Source organism: Micromys minutus, assembly GCF_963924665.1.
Source record: "Micromys minutus genome assembly, chromosome: 24".
NCBI lineage: Eukaryota > Metazoa > Chordata > Mammalia > Rodentia > Muridae > Micromys > Micromys minutus.
Genome location: NC_137959.1, coordinates 48,932,985 through 48,952,603, shown reverse-complemented (window position 1 = coordinate 48,952,603; position 19,619 = coordinate 48,932,985). Strand labels below are relative to the sequence as shown.

The 19,619-nt window shown below is 43.2% G+C and overlaps 1 protein-coding gene across 1 annotated transcript in view; it reads right to left on the bottom strand.

The window, feature by feature from the left end:
• The window catches only part of PARD3 (par-3 family cell polarity regulator), a 509,642-nt gene that overhangs the window by 266,742 nt on the left and 223,281 nt on the right, over positions 1 to 19,619 (bottom strand). Inside the window, 1 exon segment of the mRNA XM_080936664.1 lies at positions 6,145 to 6,276. Coding sequence (XP_080792790.1) covers positions 6,145 to 6,276 — 132 coding nt within the window.

Genomic DNA, 19,619 nt, shown 5'->3' with positions numbered 1-19,619 from the left:
TAAAACTTATACGTATGCGGTGGCTATTTTTAGTTGTCAACTTCGCTACTGCCGGGAGCTATGACTATGGATAGGAGAGAGGGTGGTGTCTGGGCTGTGTCTGTGTAGACACTGGGAGGAGCCAAGGCAAGCTCACTTCAGTAATGTGGCCAGGGGAAAGGTGGAGAGCAGAACAAGGGTGTCATCCTGAGGGGAGGGATCTGTCAAGGGACCCTTTCCAGGGAAAAGGAGGACCCACGCCTCTGTACTGTAAGCCTGTGTGAGGAAAGCTAATGAGATCTTCTAGCTTAAAAAACACCCACTGAGGAAAGACTGGAGCAAAGAGGGAGAATGCTTATAACTGACAAGGCAGGCATGGGTGAAATGAAGATGTTGGCACGCCAAAGGCCACTGTTTCTTTAGGGGAACAGGGCAGAGTGAGCAACCACAGGCAAATCAGGACTTCTAAGGGGCGGGGTGAGGGTGCATCGCACCATATTTCTTCTGTTGTCTAAGTAAGAGTTCAAGCACTGGGAGCCAGTGAATGAATTTCTTCTGCGAACTGAAGGCATTGGCCAAGATATGAAACATATTTACCAGAGGGCTTAACTAATACCAGCAAATGTCAACATTACAGTTTCATTTTCAACTTGGAAATTGCAACTCTTAAAGAAAACGTGTGTGTGTGTGTGTGTGTGTGTGTGTGTGTGTGTGTGTGTGTGTGTGTGTTCCATCTCCTGGCCTTGTAAAGACTAAACCATCAAAATTAGGAACTAGTGTGTGCTTAACTTAAAGAAGGTAAGAAATACTGCCCTGTGAGAAGAAATTTAAATGTCCCAGCCCACCAGTCCCTTCAGGTGGATGTTGTATAAATAACCACAGTTCCCTCCAGAACTTTAAAAAGTCTGACTCAGCTTGTGTGGAGAGACTACTGGATCAGTAGAGTACTTCAGAAGCATTCACAAGGGTTTCACCCCAGACCTGAACATTAGAAAAATCAAAGGAAAAAAAAAGTTCCTCATCAATACATAATCATCAAAGAAATATCACAGGCCACACAGGTTGCAAAACCCAAAACCAGTGAATGAATCATTTGAACACTTAAAAGGCACATTTTCAGGACTGTTCCAAGACCAAATTGATTGTGGTAGGAAAAGCCTACCTACATAGAAACTGATTAAACAAAAAACACCAACCACCAAAAAACTGTCTCTACCTAAAATTTAAAAAAATATTAAAAATGTCTCTTAAATGATTTACATTCCTCCAGGAAGGGCATGAGAAGTAGGTGTGGAGAAGAATATGCTGTAAGAAAGAAATGCCGATGTAATTTCCTAATAGCATTCCTAAGATGGGTAGCAGCAGCTCCACCTCTCCTGAAACACAGAGATAAACATGTTGACAGGAGTGAGACGCAGAGGCGGGAGCTGCACTACAGAGACAGACACGTCTCTCTTCATCCTCCGAGCACAGAGCTCCAACTAAGGCTGCAATGAGCACAGAAAAGGCACCCGAATGTCAAAGATTTATGAAATAACCTGTCTGTATCCATCCCGCAAGATCTGCAAGGTTGACTGTCACAGCGTACTCACAGGCAAGAAAGGCAGCAAACACTAAGACTCCACAAATGTCACTCCATACACCACCTGACTGTTTATTCCCGCCACCTCAGAATTTCTGACTCACCTACTGGCTCCCTGTAGGCTTTCAGCCCTATCAACCAAAGCAGCAGCAGAAGGTAGCAATCATGGCCAGTAAAAAGGACAAAACAGGCCGAGGGATGCGGTTCAGTCGGTACAGTGCTTGCCCGGTAATCACAAAGGTCTGAGTTCTGTCCCCTACACTGCATTAAGTCAGGTTTGGTGGTACATACCTGTCATCTCACAGAACAATGAAGGCAGGAAAGACCAGATAGATAGATAGATAGATAGATAGATAGATAGATAGATAGATAGATAGATAGATGATAGGGATAGATAGATAGATAGATAGATAGATAGATAGATAGATAGATAGATAGATAGATAGATAGATAGATAGATAGATAGATAGATAGATGATAGGGATAGATAGATAGATAGATAGATAGATAGATAGATAGATAGATAGATAGATAGATAGATAGATGATAGGGATAGAGATGATAGATAATAGATGATAGACAGACAATGGATAGATGATAGATAGATAGATAGATAGATAGATAGATAGATAGATAGATAGATAGATAGATGAAAGACGGATGGATAGACAGACAATAAAGAAAACAGTCTCGACAAGCAGCATTTAAAGGGCTCCAGAAATGAATGAGTGTCAGCTGCCTCCCAGCTCCATCAGATCAGAGAGCCCATATGCTTAGCAAGTACCACACAGAAGTGATCATACACACACACACACACACACACACACACACACACACACACACACACACACACAGATATAAAAGTGGGCTCAAGAATTAACACAAAATTAATTCTCATGTCAGACTATATTCTTCAGAAGAAAACTAAGAATAATTTAAGAAGATTAAACTGCATGCTAATTCCGATAAGATGCCACTGGAGCAAGAATGCAGTTCTGAGAGAGTGAACGCTGGACATAACAGGGAACCAGCTATCGTTCCAAAGGGTACTTCCAGTGAAAATGTCATTCAAAACAGTAGCAGCAGGACTGGGCTGTAGCTCAATGATCTTCCAGCCATGTGCAAGGCCGTGGGTTCTAGTCCCAGCCCCACCATGCACTGCCTTTTCTAAAAGGTTACTGGGGATTCCATGAGTGAAACATGTTTGTTCTGAAATGAAGAGAAAGAGAAGCCCTCCTCCCCACGAGTGTCACAGCACTGACCTGAATCTGCACTGAACACAGGTGATATCATTCAACCTTCACACAGGATGCCCAAAGCTACAGAGCAGCCTGAGTTTCCATATGCATGGGTAGAGAAACCTACAGAGCTCCTACACAACATGCAAGCGTGAGAGTTACATGCATGCATGCTTGTCTGAATTGCAGGTTTCCAATGCTGACACACACATCACAAATTGACTCTGGGCTTGTATTGCTGCCCTTTTGTATGCAAAAGGGTAAAAATGCTTCTTTTCTCGCTCAGGCGACAGAAAACAAGTGACATGCCAGAGACCAGGAAGGTGGGGTGTTCTGAGCATAGCATGCATCCGGGCTCCTCTCCAGTTCTGTTCCCCGCAGAACATTAGGGGATAGACTCAGAAGAATGTGGGAATCGTGGAAAATAAAGCATGATCCCTCTCTATGGTGCCTACTGATCACCTCTGTCTAAAACAATTTTAAATTACCTCGTAAGCACAGCCGTTCATTGTCATTTGCAGCAGTGGGGGTGAGAAGAAGGCGCTCCTAAAGCGTTGGTTTTGGTTTTATTTCCGGTGTTATTGTGAACAGGATAGAGGTCCACTATAATAAAGTGTCTAGCATTGTATCCTAATGACTGGATTTAATTTTGAAACAGTCTCGATGGTTTTAACTTTCCGAATTCAGTGCCACTACAGAAAAACAATGTTTTCCTCCTGCACACATGCTACAAGTCTTTGCCAAACGAGAAACAGTGTTAATAAATCTTTCTTTTTAATAGAAAACAGCACACATTTTTGGACCTAGTGGCAAGGAACATTTCTACAATCAACATTTGGCAGCACCAGAAGTGCGCCTCAGCTCCCAGAAACGATGGTCACGGCAGAACCGTGTCTGCTCCACTCTGAGCTTCCACGGGGCTTCCATGGTTTCATATTAGGACCCATGAGTCAGCTCACTAGACAGCCCGCAGCTGCTATAATCAGATTTCTGAGAGAACCATTTCCTAATTTTGTAATTACAAAATAAAGGATCACTTCATACTCTGGAAATTTATTTTCTTTGTGTCATCTGGGTAGATCTGGGTCTATATAAATATCAGACTTGCTTCTGTCTCTTTCTTTCTTCTAATTTGGAGAAGATGTAGATTAAGAACACACTTGGGAAGAAGAGGAGACTGTAAACTTCAAATCAGGTGATCTGTTGACAAAGCAACTGTGGCTAACTTTGTATAAACAGGAGCCACACGTATCCACCTAAGACACCGGTGAGTTCACTCACTACACCAAGTTAAAGCACACAAGTGCACGTATCCACACATGCATGCTACATGGCTTCGCTAATTCTAAAACTCCAGGTATTGAGATTTCAGGTGTTCCACTGAGTAATGGGGGTTTCTTTTGGGCTGGGAAGGGACTAAGCCAGTAGAATTGTATCCTCCCCAAACATTCGAGTTTTCATTCTTCAGCACATTCTGTCAATTAAGTGAGGTTTTCCTTGATGCAAAGAACCCTAAAACATAGGTTTTTCTCCAGAGGTCAGGGCAGTCACTGCCAGCACAGTACGGATATGGCTGCTGGAGGTACTGTGCAGCTCTGCTCCTTGCCTCTGCTAATTGGGCTCAGGCCTGTTCCAGACAAGAAATGAAAATGGCAGACTCCCAATTAGCTTACATTCCCTTCGGGTCTCTCTTCTTTCCGTCCCTAATGTCTTGCAGTCAAAGAGCTTATAAGGTTTGTGCCAACTGGTATGTAGATTTTATCAGTTGCAATAAAGCACAGAGAAACAGGAACAAAGTCAGCTCATGATCCATTATCTGCCAATGTTAAAAAAAAATTGCTCTATGCACACTCAGGAAAATGATATGGCTGGAAAGATTTCCAACTTCTTAAGAAACACTTCCCGACATCAAAACTAGGAGTTTCTTCCTCTTTTGGTTTCCTGGTTTCTCAGAGGAAACTTCAAAGCAGAACAAACCATGCCACTTTTAAGCCTTTCCTGCTTCCACTGAAAAGGCTCAAAAGAAAGAGATCCTAAGATTAACATTAAAAGGATGCTTTCTGAAAGATGCACAGCACTCAGCCCATTGAGTGTCTCCTTTAGGACTGAGACAGACTATTCTGAGCAAGGTGAGTTAATCACCTTAAAGTCAGACCATGTGTCTAGAGTTCGAGTCCAACCCACCCCTAGTGCAGGGCTCTGAAGTCCACCACTTCTGCTCTGCTGTGGACGTAAAATCCCCCAAGAACCCATAGAGTGAAAGATGTCTCTATGATCCACAGATCAGTCCCTCAGCAAAGAACCAGACAGCTGCCTTCAGCAGAGTACTTGTGTGTGCTACGAATGCCTGCATGACCATTGACAAAGCTGCTGGGGTCACAACTTGGGGGAAGGGGGAGGGAGAGGGACACAGAAACAGAATGAATATGAGCAACAAGCTCTTCAGTGGGAAATGAGCAAAGACAAAACCTACCAAAGATGTAAAATCTAAAACCCTGCCAACCTCCTCAGTTCTGATGTCATCTCTACAGGAAGACAGACATCAGTTCAACCCTACTGACCCCAAGTTGTCAAAGCAGAGGACCCTACATTTTTATACCCACGGAATGTAACTCTCCTCAGTGTGTTCTCAATAGCAAAACTGAAGGGAAGGGTAAGCCTCAGAAGGCACATCAAGTGTTGAACCCAGAGGACTCAATGGGGGGAACATTTAACTAAGCAAATGACAAGGAAAGAGGGGCGGCTGGAAGAAGGTCCAGCATAGGAAATAAATCTGCTCTTTTTCTCCTGCCGGAGCAACAGTGCTTGCTTCTGGAAAAAGCAAAACAAAACAAAACAAAAGCACAATCTGACTTTTGTGGTGCGTGACCCAGGAGGTGAATGATACTGTTGATGAGAAAGATCCAGTCTTTCTTCAGGTGTAGTCTTGTTTGTGCCAGATTGAGTGAGTGGACCATCACTTGTCAAACCTCTGTGGAGAAGATACTCTAAGTTCAAGATGGGAGGGAGGGTTCCACTTTCTTCATATGCTACCTAACCAAATATTTCAAACATCCTCCACAGAGGCAAATAGGAGCTCAGTCTTTGAAGAGAAATGAGAAGGTGTGTGGGCTCTCAGTTTAACCCCTTTTGATAAAATACAAACTTTTATATCAAAACTACAAAGAAGAATGAATGGTGTCCCCTGTGAGACCAAAGATGTACTTTTGTGATTAAACTGTTACCTGCCCAAGACCCGGGTTACCATTTTTTCTACACATACTGCAATAAAAAAATGTCATGTATCACATGTTGCCGACTGCTGGCTGTCAGCCCATGATGCAGAGCAAGGACATGCTACTTTACCTGTTCTTGCTTCTCTAGCCACCGGTCTACCATGGGGTGGCTGGCACTCAGAGAGGAGCGGGCGTTGTCTCTCTGGAACTGGTTGGACCAGCTACTGGGATCCCGTGGGAGGCTCCTGTAGTTTTCATCTTTCTGTTAAAAAATGAAACAAAGAGGCATCTTTGTAAAAAACACAGACCTCACAAAATAATGACCTACTGGGGTTTTCTGAAGTCAAGGAAAATTATCCTACATATTCAAAATACTTTTTCCAAATCTATACAGAATAGTAAAATGAAGATATTACACCTAAGTTGAACCTCAGAAATTCTAGTAAATGCCAGGATAGAGAAATTTTATGGGGATAGCATGTGAAAGCCACACATAGTACACACAGTAGGAGATAGCATGAGAAAGCCACAAGGAGTGCACACAGGAGGAGATAGCATGAGAAAGCCACACATAGTACACACAGTAGGAGATAGCATGAGAAAGCCACAAGGAGTGCACACAGTAGGAGATAGCATGAGAAAGCCACAAGGAGTGCACACAGTAGGGGATAGCCTGAGAAAGCCACAAGGAGTGCACACAGTAGGGGGTAGCATCAGGAAGCTACACATACTACACACAGTAGGAGACAGCATGAGAAAGCCACATGGAGTGCACACAGGCTCTAACAACGGCCTGACATGTCAATCCCAGGGGGTCCAAAGGCCTTTCTAACCTCCACAGGCACCAGGCATGCACTTTGTGCATATGTACATGTACATACATGTATACAAACACTCAGACACATGAAGTGAAAATAAGTAGCATGCTTTTCAAAAACAAACAAACAAACAAACAAACCTTGGTGGCTCAAACAAAGATTAGGATATCAGGAAGAAGTACCTTTTACTAGAAAAAGCCTATACATCTCTCATGAATGAACTCAGAAAAGTGATAAGAAAAAAATTACCATGGATGTGTCAACAGAAAACTCAAGTCAATCAGAAAGGGCAAGCATGCCAGGGACTAAGTGCCAAAGGCACACAAAGAGAAGAGTGATTTGGGCAGACGCTCATGTCAGGAATGGTGGAGTTGTGCCCAGCTTCAGGCCAGCTCTGTTCTCTCCCTCACTGAAGAATTATTAACACCTCCTTACTTAGAACACAAACCACTGAACAGAGGGGCTGAAAAGTCTACCCCGTGTCTTCAGTTGTAACTGTATAGTTCATAGAAACCAACAGAGAACTTCCCCTGCGATCCTCACACATGCCAACTCCTGCCAGAATCCCACTCCAACTGTAATTCACACCTTGCACCGACACAACTACTGCCCTGTTCCATACAGACACTTCCTGCAGCTTCGTCCTCTCCAAATGTTCTGTGTGATTCCCGAGCAGATCTTTCTACCGTCTGCGCTGGATCACACAGTGCCCGTGTTGACCAGAAGAACCTCAGACAACCAGACTGAGTGCATATCCTGCCTCTCTCTACTTGACTCTGGCTTTTCCTAATTTCCAAGACATGTCTAGTGAGGAAAAACTCACCATTTTTCAAAGCCAGTCAACTGCCAGCTTTCTCTCTTGAGGGTGGCCCCAGGTCCTAGTGCGCTGTGCTGTTACTGTGGTACTTTAACTTAAACTTGAAGTTTCATTTTCAGAGTTATTTGTACCATGGATGGAAGCGTGGAAACAGTCACCATTCACCTTCAAACCCAAGCCATCAGTACCAGCAGCCCTCCCCAATGGGGACGCCTTCTTTGAGTATGTTTTGTTTCTTGTTTCACGTGGCTTTGGGATTCTGGAACGTGAAGAGAACTCTCTTCTAAGTTTTAAAGCTCCTAAGGGGGTGACAAACCTCAGCACAAATGTCAGGACTATGCATCCAGATTTTACTAAAAGACATATTTACTCATTTCAGTTTAATGTCATACCTACGAATTACAATCCCTATGGCAAATGTGATTTCTTATAATTACATCTAAAGCTGGTGGATCAATTCTCCACCTAACTGGATTACGACAGAACCCATACAGCAGGAAACTGCTGACAGATGATCCCATTAAGAGAGACCATGACTAAAGATCAAAAGATCTGCCCTTTTTTTCTTTTATTGTGTATGAAAAAAAAAATCTGAAATTTGCATGTATACAGTGAACTCTGAGGAGCTGATAGGTAGGTAAGAGAAGTAAAGCAGACATTACCTTCCCACAGTAAAATTATAGCACCCATAAACCATCACCCAGTGCGTGAGGATGGCTGAAAATAGTGTAATCCCCATGAAACACATCCTTCGTGGTGTTAACATCATGCAGACTCTAACATCTTAGACATGTTCTTCTACATAACCTTGTTGCTCTCTTTCTGACAGGCAGGTATGCACGTGGCAAAGCACTCATATGATCAATCAATCAATTAATCAATGGAAACTTAAAGAAGCATTTTCAATCTTATATGGCCCAGCTTAAAGACAGGAAGACTAAGCTATCAAATCTTGTTAGCTCCATATTTCTGTAGGACCCCACAAAAAGTTAATAATGAATTAGAAAACATCCCTTTAAATCTATTTGCCTCCATGATCAAAGTAATAGAAAAATTCTATACTCTAGTAAATGTTCAAACAAGAGCAGATATTTTTCTTGGAGTATTTTTGTCACCATATAAAAATATACTGAGCATGGTGACACATGTTTGTAAATTCCAATACATGGAAGACCGAGGCAGGAGGATTATAGCAGGGCTGAGGCCATCCTAAGTACCTACATAGCCGGTTCTCAGCCAGTTTAGGTTGCAGAGTGAAACAATGAATGAATGAATGAATGAATGAATGAATGAATGAATGATCAATTTGTGGATGGTGTAGATATGATTTATTAAGCCATAAAACAGTAATGACTACTGGGTTTTCTAATGACAAGCAATGATTTATTACAGTTAAGTTAGGACTTTATCTAAAAGATTAGATACAAAAGGTAATATGGGCAACTACTATCCTTTTCTTAACATTATAATATAAAATTTCCACATACGAGGCTGCCCCAAACAGTCGCTGCTCTTCAGGAGGACGGTCCGGGTCCCTCTTGTCAGAGAAGCAGGTGTGGCAGCTGTGATTGAGAAGTCTCCTGTCATAAATGCTTCAGTGGCATCAGCAGGTGTGGAAGTCCCTGGCCTGGGACATGCATATTAACTTTCAGCTCCCTGGCAGGCTGCTTGTGGAATATACATCTTCCAGGGAAGGCAGGGATGGGCATCTTGCTGAAGCCAACCACAGCAGCACCCAGTGCCTGACAGCCCACCTTACCCACAAGGCTGTGAACATGCAGATTGTTCATGATGACCATGGAGGTGAGGGACACTCCTCTTATCAGCCCAGGGAGGCCAGTTACAATCCATGCAGTTTCTGAACAGAGAATCCTGGCATTTTTTTTTTTTTACATTGCTAAGTCTCACAATATTGTAAAATAGAAAATACTCAATGCATAACATCTTCATATTCTCCCTCCATGTATCACATGATCCCAAGGGCTCCCATGAGACATTAAGACTTTAAAATCACAGTTTTCAACCCAGAACTTGCGACTTTAAAAAGTTCAATTTTGCACTTCAATAACCTCCTCTTCTTCCTCCTCCTTCTCTCTTCTCCCCTTCACCTCCTGCTCCTCTTTCTCCTCTTTGTCCTCCTTTTCTTCCTCCTCCTCTCTTCTCCCCTTCCCCCTCATTCTTCTCTTCTTCCTCTTTTTCCTCTTCCTCCTCTTCCATTGCTTTTATTCATTCAGACAAGGGCAAAGGCACATGGAAGACAAAGGACACCTTGAAGGAATCCGTTTTGGCTTCTATCCTATGTGTCCGAGGGACAGCCACATTCAGTGTCAGCCTTTACATGCTGAGCCATCTCGGTGACCTCAGCTTATCACTGCTTCCAGAAATGATTCCCGAGAGCAACAAAAACTAGTTCTAGGATATTTAACCAGAACTAAGAGCCCATCTTACCCGTCATTAGAAGGCCCAACATGAGGGTAGAGGGTCTAGTAGTTGTTATCACTGTAGACCAATTAGATCCTCACTAACACAGTTAGCAATAAGGAAAATGATGGACCCCATGCCAAACACAATGTGAGTTTAATATTCCTTTTGCAAAAATGTTTAGTGCTGCTTTTTTAGACACCACCACCCAAATTTGAGGTTATCTGCATACATTTAAGGCAATGGGGGTAGGAATCAAACACTAATTTCACTTAGTTTTCACAAGTCCCCTGAAAGCCGGCACCATCTTGCAGCAGAAGCCCAGATATCAGAAGATCTAAGGGAAAATCAAGGGGCCTGCCTAAAACCTTCAGTGCTTGCATTGATATTGTTCAACCCCCTGGCTGCTGTTGATATTGTTCCGCAGCATCAAGACCAGCAGCTCCCAAGAACCACCCAGACCAAAGGGACAGCCGAGACTGTCCTTGTACTAAACAGTTACCGGGTTCTCAGATGGCCACTGTTGTACACCCAGCCTGAATCATGTAGGACAATCTAACAAAAGTAATGCATATCCATTCTATCATTTCTGTCCCCCTAGAGAACCCCAACTGGTGCACACATGGCACAAGAAAATATATGTAAGGCTTCAGTAGTTTGTTGTTTTGTATAGAATTTACCACCTTGGTGCTAAATGGCTTGAGCAACTAACTCCAGGGCAAGATGAATGCTCTGTCTGGGTTGACATGGTTTACCCCAACATGCATGAGGCTCTTGAAGTGCAGCCTTCTTACCTATAACTTAGTTTTCTGGTCAGAAGTTGGTAACAGTGTTTCTCTCAGACAAGAATATCATCTCTGGGAACACATTATCAGCATGGGCTAGACATGGATGGGTCCTGTACAAAGACAGCCCAGCAGAACTAGACATTCAGGAAGGAAACTAAAGGTACAAAATTCCTAGATATCTCAGGAGCCAGCAAACCAACTCAGAGAGCAGACCTAATCATCCTGTGACAGACACCCAAACTCTTAGGCTCTTATATTTGGAGCAACTTCCCCAATTGTTCCTCATGTTGTTCAGTTGTGCAGAATGCCAGGAAATTTTCTTATGCATGTTTCGTTTATCAGGGCCAGGGATAAGCTCTGGGCTTTTACATGCTAGCCAGGCCTCTGCCCCTCAGCTATAAGGGTTTTGAAGCTAGAAGGGATACTGGAGAGCATCCAACGTAACCCCAGTCTATCTGAAGGAAGAAATGGACCAGACAAAGTTATAGACATGCTTAACAAGATGTGGACCAACAGGCAGTTCCTCCAGAGAATCCGCCACCTCACTCCATCCATTCCTCAAGGGTTTCTGAATAAGAACACACAACTCCTTCTTCAACTACTTATACTTTGCTTACATGATATCCAACAATTCTTACAGCCCAGCCTCCTAAGGGTTTTAAGGCATTATTTACTTATTGTATATGAGCACACTGTCGCTGTCTTCAGACACACCAAAAGAGGGCATCAGATCTCATTACAGATGGTTGTGAACCTCTATGTGGTTGCTGGGAATTGAACTCAAGACCTCTAGAAGAGCAGCCAGGGCTCTTAACCACTGAGCCATCTCTCCCCCTAAGTTTTTATACACAAGTGCAGCAAAATAATTATGCAGCCTCTACTGGCAAATTGTATTTCTGCTGGCGATGGTTGGACACCAGCACATACTTATCTTGTGTTCATAAATCCACAGTAAAGTATCCACTGGAAAAACAAAAACAGAACTAAGAAAAAGCTGTGCCTTATGGCGAGAACCTCTTTCCACATGCAAGTGAGAAGCTCTTCCTTCTTTTGGAAAACGTACTGTGAGAAGGGCAGCCTGAAAGGGGAATTTACATTTTTTTCCTGAGTTACAAAAGTGCTTCCTCCTGACTTTGATATGCTCCAGAACAGAGCTGAAAGAACACCCAGTGGTGACAAAAGCTTTCATACTCATTTCTAGGTCTTTGGAAGTAAGCCACATGGGCACCTAACTTCCCTGGACTGGCCGCATTAGACAACCAGCCCACGTCATACCAGAGAAAGCTGGACTACCAACCGCACAGTCATCTTAGTTAGGTTCCCAAGGCTGTGAGAAAACACCATAACCATAGCAACTTGGGGAGGAAAGGGTTCATTTCGGCTTACACTTCCAAGTAACAGTCTATCACTGAGGGGAGTCAGGGCAGGAAGCTGGAGGCAGAAACTGAAGTGGAAACCACTGAGGAGAGCTTCTTACTAGCTGGTTCCTCATGGCTTCCTCTGCCTGTTTTCTTAAGCCATCCAGAACCACTTCCTCAGGGGTGGCATTGCCCACAGTACCATACCTACATCAATCATTAATCATGTGTGCGCATACACAATACACATACATACACATACACACACACACACACACACACACACACACACACACCTACAAACTTCCCTACAGGCTAATCTTATTGGCGGCAGTTCCTCAATTAAGACCCCACCCCCTTTTTTTCCCCAAGGAATTCTAACCTGTGTCAAGGTGACAAAAAAATGCCCAGGTCAACTCTTTCAACTGTAAAAGGATAAATCAAAGCAAAGTACTTCACATCAGATTGAATGCAGAACAACCCAAGAGGAGCCTGGGAGTGTGTGTGTGTGTGTGTGTGTGTGTGTGTGTAAGTTCTCAGGGGAGAAAAGCTGCTTTGCTGGACATAGAACCTAGGTCTTGGCATGTGCTAGACAAGTGCTCTTTCACTAAGCCACGCCCTGACTCCCTGGCTCACCTTCTTGAGCTACCATTAGACAAAGCATTATTCCATTACTACCATTTAACTCTGAAAACAAGTGTAAGACTAACGCCACTCAGAAACATTCTATGGAGCTGTATGCTTCTGAGCCTGAAGGAGAGAGGCGTCTGTTCACGTTTACGGTTTCATGAGCACACAACTCTGCATGTTTTTATCTCGAAATCAAATAGCAGAAATAAAATTCTGTGTTGCCTCAAAACCTTTAACATAATGCCTAGGGAAGAAAGCAGCAGGCTAGGAAGCAGACGGAGGAAGTGAACAGCAGGTACCAGGCCGCCGACAGTAACTCATCCACACTCATCCAAACACACACCTGTAAGCCTTCAGAAGTATTTACCTACACATTTTTCATCTGATGTGGATGTAAAGAAATCATCCCAAAATCAAGGTAGTTGTGCCATAAGCTGTCAATCTGCCAAAGCAAGGCATTAATGCTCCTTTCCTTAAAAAAACTTAGGTTAGAAGGTCTAGACGGATTGGCAGAACAGGTGGGGGAATTTCAGCACAGGCTCCCACACGGTCAGCCCCTCAGCTTTTTTCTTTGGCTTTCAGCTTCCAAATGCTTCCTCAGGTAAGCCAGGCCCTTGGACGAGTTTCTAAAAATGCTTTTCCATGTCATAATCTTGCCCTGCATACAGCTGCTCATAAAATAAAAAGGCTGCTTCTGGAGATTCGAGTTTGAGAATTACACTTCTTCAAAGGAGGCAGAGCCTCTAAAGGACAAAGATGTTCTAACCACTACTCTGGCAGACAAGGTATGTTTTCTGAGCAGGGCACAGATATGCACTCTCCCCAAGTTACAGTAAAATAATTGAAACTCTCATGTAGGGGTGCAGGGAATCTTGAGTCTCTTTGTTGAAATTGTGCCAGTTCCAAAACTTTTACTTTGACTAAATTAGGAACAGACCAAGGATGGCATCTGGGTATCCCAGAAAAATTAAAGACAGAAGTATGGATTTGTGTTCATACAGTTCTGAAACCAGTGAGCATGTCTCAGATGTAGGCTTAGAACAGAATAGCTCTAACCATACATGAGTTGTCAATAAAGTCAGATGAAGAATTTTATAAGTATGTCATTTTTAGAGAGAATTAGACATAAGGGGATGGCATAAATGTGGGCTGGCTCAAGTGACACCAGGTGCATTCTGGGATATGCAGTCTGTTCTCCTGGCTGCTAACCTTACCCCTGAGTCAAATACATGAGTGATATTTATGGTACTAAGATCTAATAGAACTTTTTTACAAGTTATTATTTTATGTTGGTTGTTTTATTTGTTTACATTTCAAATGTTTTCCCTGTAGGTTGATGTCTATATGCAGGTGAGTGATGGCACTATTAGGTCAAGGTGATGCTTGATTGGAAGGTATAGAGTGGGGTGTGGACAAGGTTCTGATAAGGCAGGAGAGAAGGAGAAACAAAAGTATCAAAATGGAGCCAAAGAAGAAAGTTCTAGACCCAGGGGGTCTTAATTGGCCATAGGTAAACAGGATTATTTCTAAGGGTTTCTATAGGTCAACTTGTCTTATCTAGGTGGGCGGTTTATATCTTTGTCAACTGGCTGCAAGCTTGTTGTATGGATGAACTTTGGATTGGGAATTTAACATATCAATCTGGCTGATAAATTATTGATTGTTGAGTCATGATTTTACCGGGCCGTGGATTTGAGGAAACTGGTAGCAATAGATTCTTTTTTTATTTACCACATTTTCCCCCTTTCAGTTTTCCCTCCACAAACCCCCTATCCCATTCCCCTTCCCAGTTTCCCCTCCACAACCCCCCCAATCCCATCCCCTTCCCAGTTTTCCCTCCACAACCCCCCATCCCATCCCCTTCCCAGTTTCCCCTCCACAAGCCCCCATCCCATCCCCTTCCCAGTTTCTCCTTCACAAGCCCCCTATCCCAACCCCCTTCCCAATTTCCCCTTCACAAACCCCCATCCCATTCCCCTTTCCAGTTTCCCCTCCACAACCCCCCATCCCAATCCCCTTCCCAGTTTCCCCTTCACAAACCCCCTATCCTATCGCCCTTTACAGTTTCCCCTCCACAAACCCCCTATCCTATCCCCCTTCCCAGTTTCCCCATCCACAAATCCTCTATTCCATCCCCCTTCCCCAGCCCCTGCTTCTATGAGGTTGCTCCCACACCCATCCATCCACTCCTGCCTCACTGCCATAGCAGTGGAAATATAGCTTTCACAGGACCAAGGGTCTCTTTCCTCTCAGTGATGTCCAACAAGGCCATCCTTTGCTACATATGCTGCTGGAGCCATGGTCCCTTGTGTGTACTCTTTGGTTGGTGGTTTAGTCTCTGGGAGCTCTGGGGGTTCTGGCTGGTTGATATTATTGTTCTTCCTATGGGGTTACAAGCAGCTTCAGCTCCTTCAGTCCTTTCCTAACTTTCCCCCATGCTCAGTCTGCGAGCATCCGCATCTGTATTGGTCAAGCTCTGGCAGAGCCTCTCAAGGGACAACTATACCAGACTCCTGTCAGCAGCAAGTGCTTCATGGCATCAGCAGTAGTGTCTGGGTTTGGTGTCTGCAGATGAGATGGATCCCGAGTTGGGGCAGTCTCTGGATGGCCTTTCCTTCGGTCTCTGCTCCACTCTTTGTCCATGCATAAGACATTTTAAAGTTTTCTCTGTTTATATTTATAGAAAAAGTTGCAAAGAAGTAACAAAAAGCCCCAACATTCTCCCTGTCCATCTTCCTCTGACACTAACCCTCTTTGAAACTGCCGTATTTCTGAAAGTACCAGGCAGCACTGGCAACGTTCTAATAATCTACATTCTCCTCATTCGTTGTTTTCTTCTCTCATGGTCTTTTTATTTTAAGACTTTAAAAAAATACTTATTATATATAATCACACTGTAGCTGTCTTTAGACACACCAGAAGAGGGCAGCTGATCTCATTACAGATGGTTGTAAGCTACCATGTGGTTGCTGGGATTTGAACTCAGGACCTCTGGAAGAGCAGTCAGTGCTCTTAACCACCAAGCCATCTCTCCAGCCCCTCTCATGGTCTTCTTTATGCCCAGATCTAACCTAGGACCTAAACCACAGTTAAAGGTTTTTTTCTCTAACAGGAGACAGCGTCTCTGAGCATCCTGGTCAGGCACTTTCATCCCTTGATTTTGGTTTGATGAATGAATCCTTTTGAGAGTCCGGGGGTCGTGGGGAGCAGGGAAGTGAGAGCCCTTGCCTCTCATATCATAGGGTCATGGGAGAGCTGAGTGTCATTGCTATGTAAACCTGGGGTTTAGGGTTTAGGTAAGTTAACCCCATTCTTCTGTGATTCAATCACTAATTCTGTTTTGCCATCTGTGTTCTTCAGGAATGAACACAACCCTCACATAGAAGGTAGTAAACTCTACTTTCAGGGAAGAAAATAGTGCATAGCTTTGTGGGGGTTTTTTTTGGGGGGGGAACTCTATAAAGAAATGTGTCTCTTTAGCTCCATCTGTCTTTTAATACCAGTTTAAACTCGTCGAGAGTTGCTTTAGTACAACAGTTCTCAACCTGTGGGTCACAAAGGTCACCTAAGACCATCAGAAAACACAGATCATGATTCAGGACAGTAGCAAAATTACAGTTATAAAGGGGTTATTTAATAATTTTATGGTTGGCGGTCACATGAACAACTCTAATGATTTGTATATGCTTGGCTCAGGGAATGGCAACTTTAGGAGGTGTGACCTTGTTGGAGTAGGTGTGTCACTGTGGATGTGGGCCTAAGACCCTCACCCTAGCCACCTGGAAGCCAGTCTTCTCCTAGTAGACTTCAGATGAAGATATAGAACTCTCAGCTCCTCCTGCACCATGCCTGCCTGGATGCTGCTATGTTCCCACCTTGATGATAAAGAACTGAACCTTTGAACCTATAAGCCAGCCCCAACTAAATGTTGTCCTTATAAGAGTTGTCTTGGTCATGGTGACTGTTCACAGTAGTAAAACCCTAACCCAAACAGTAACCGTCCTAAAAGGTCACAGCACAATGGAGGTTGAGAGCTGCTGCTCAGATACCATGACATAATCACTTTGAGGTTAGTAAGCTGTCTTGGGCAATTACATAGATAAAAGAAGAAGGTTAAGTGCATCACTTTCAAAAGCAACACAACTGATATGAACGTTAGGAACAGAGAATAGAGACCCATCAAAAGCAGCGAGGAAGGGAATGGGAATCAGCTGGCATAAGAGGTTATTAGAGATGATACTAATGAAGCTCGCACCTCTTTTATGTTTGATTGTGACTGTGGGGCTGGGGAAAACCCAGGGGAACACCCTCGAATGGCTGAGGAGGGCAGCCAGTTCCTGGGCTCACTGGCAGGGCTATTGGTGGCTGGATCTAACTCTGACATAAAACAGTTAAATTTACAAGTTATATCAGCAAGTTTCACACTGAGAATTTTAAAGTCAGTATTGTCTACTTGGTATTATTTCATGACCCAAGCTTCTAAGAAAGCTAGTGCAGGTGACTCGCTTTCCTCTGAGCCTTGTGTGCCTCTGGGGGTATTTGTGAAAGATTCCAACTTCAGTCTGGATTTTTACTTATATATGGTAAACTATCAAAATCCCGAGTACCTTTGAGCTTTATAATTTTAAGCACAAATTATACTGTTTCAAGTGCAGGGAAGTAGGTTATAGCCTAAATGTATCAGGGAGGGAGACGGACGGAACAGGGCTGACGGTGGGACCAGGTGAGCTCAGCACTTAGAGTCAGGCTATTGTCCTTATGATCCCAACCATCACTAACCAAAAGCTCCAAGAGGCACTGAGTTAAATGTAAAGTCTTTAAATACATAACACAGAGGGGAACTCACCATCTCTTCAACAGGAAACAAACAAACAAAAATTGTTAAGAATGTCGCAAGCATCAGCCTAAGATCAGGGTCTGAACAGGTCCTGCTTTTGAATTGTCATGGGGGTGGGGGTGAAGTGGTTTGTGGATTACTATAGCACCTGCGCCTAAACTTAGCTCACAGATAACTAAAGAACAGTTTCTTCTTCACAGCCAGCCGCTCAAGGGTACTAGAATATTATATGTTTTGTATAGGTGTGTACTAGCATGTGTGTATCCGAGCTTCTGTGGAGGAACAGATCTGAACACATGCAGGTTCACACCATTGGAGGCCAGAGGACAACCTTATCTGTCTTGTCCTGACCTCAGCCACTGTCTATAGGATCTCTCATTGGCCAGAGGGCGAGCTAATAAGTTAATTTTAATTGATTTGAATTTGAAAATGATGAAGTGTATTATCCAAGTATGAAAAGAAGCTAAATGTCATGAAAGCAAATATGTTTTAGGTTCTGTTCGGCTATGGTTTCACAAAATCAGTCTCTCCTCTCTCTCTCTGAAAAATCAATAACTTACTTAAAGAGCCACACACAGCAGAGTGAGGTGTTTTTATTGAACCTCTCTTCCCCCTCCACTAATTGGATGAAAAACTTTCTTGGAAATTTTCCAACTCACAGTTTCATGCTAAATCTACCTCTGATCAATTTCTGAGGGAAGAGATAAACGACTCATGGAAGTGTCACTATCTCAGCGAAGACTCTGCTTTCACACCACACAGTGGCAGTGTAGTCTTGCCACTAAACTGTCTGCTAGCAGGCTCTGCCAAGTGCCTCCTCCTAATTGTAGGCAGGCAGGCAGGCAGGCAGGCAGGCAGGCAGGCAGGCAGGCAGATAGAAAGAGATATATAAAAATATAACAGCATGTAATTTAAGATTTTTTAATTTTTATTTTATGTGTATTGATGTTTTGTCTGCATACATATCTGTGCACCACCCTGTTATAATCTGTGCCCTGATATTTTCTAAGGCCAGAAAAGGGCATTGAATCTACTGCAACTATACTTAACAAACTACAGTTGAGAGCTACCACGTGGGTCGTGAAAATTAAACCTGGGTCCTCTGTAAGAGCAGAGAGTGCTTCTAACCATTGAGCCATTGCTCCAGTCCCCAGTAATATAGTTTAGACAAGATTGGTGAATTAATAATTGAGAATTTAAACAAGAGAAACACAATGTTACACACTATGTCTATGTATCATCCCCTGTGAGGATACAAATGTCATTTTGGGGCCTGTATCAATACAGGCCTTTCCCTTGGCAAATGTGGCTATGTGCAGCGCTGAATGCTCTTCTGTGTGGTAGAGGAAAAGCTTGTTGGATGTGTCACCATTTCTAAGAAAGACAATATTATATTCAAGGTTGTGTGCCAATATGGATATTTACAATATGAGGAGAGATAGGTAAATAAATGTCCAAGAGAGAGGATCATAAGTCAGCACACTGTACAATGGAATATTTCACTGTTTAAAAATGTTTTCTAATATAATTCAAATAGAAAAATCTTTGTAGTAGAAGAAAAATGTAGAAATACTGAATATGCAGAGCCAACACTGAAGGGCATGTATGTGTATATGTGCATCTGTGTACATGTGTGTATTCGTGTACATGTGTATGTGTGCACATGTGTATGTGCCTGCATATGTGTATGTTTGTTCACTGATACCCCCGACCAAATACTAATCAAGTATGACGCTTCTTGGCCATGAGATCTAATAAAAGGCTGTCTGGGGTGGTATGGCTACCCACCGCTGACATCTCCACACAGGAGACTTTACATTATCCTAACCTCCTGGTTTCCCGGGTGTCTCACAATGACAGATACATATTATTTACTACAAAGGCAGAAGTGCATTTGGTTAATTATTCTAAGCATCTCAATATGCCCCTTGCATGC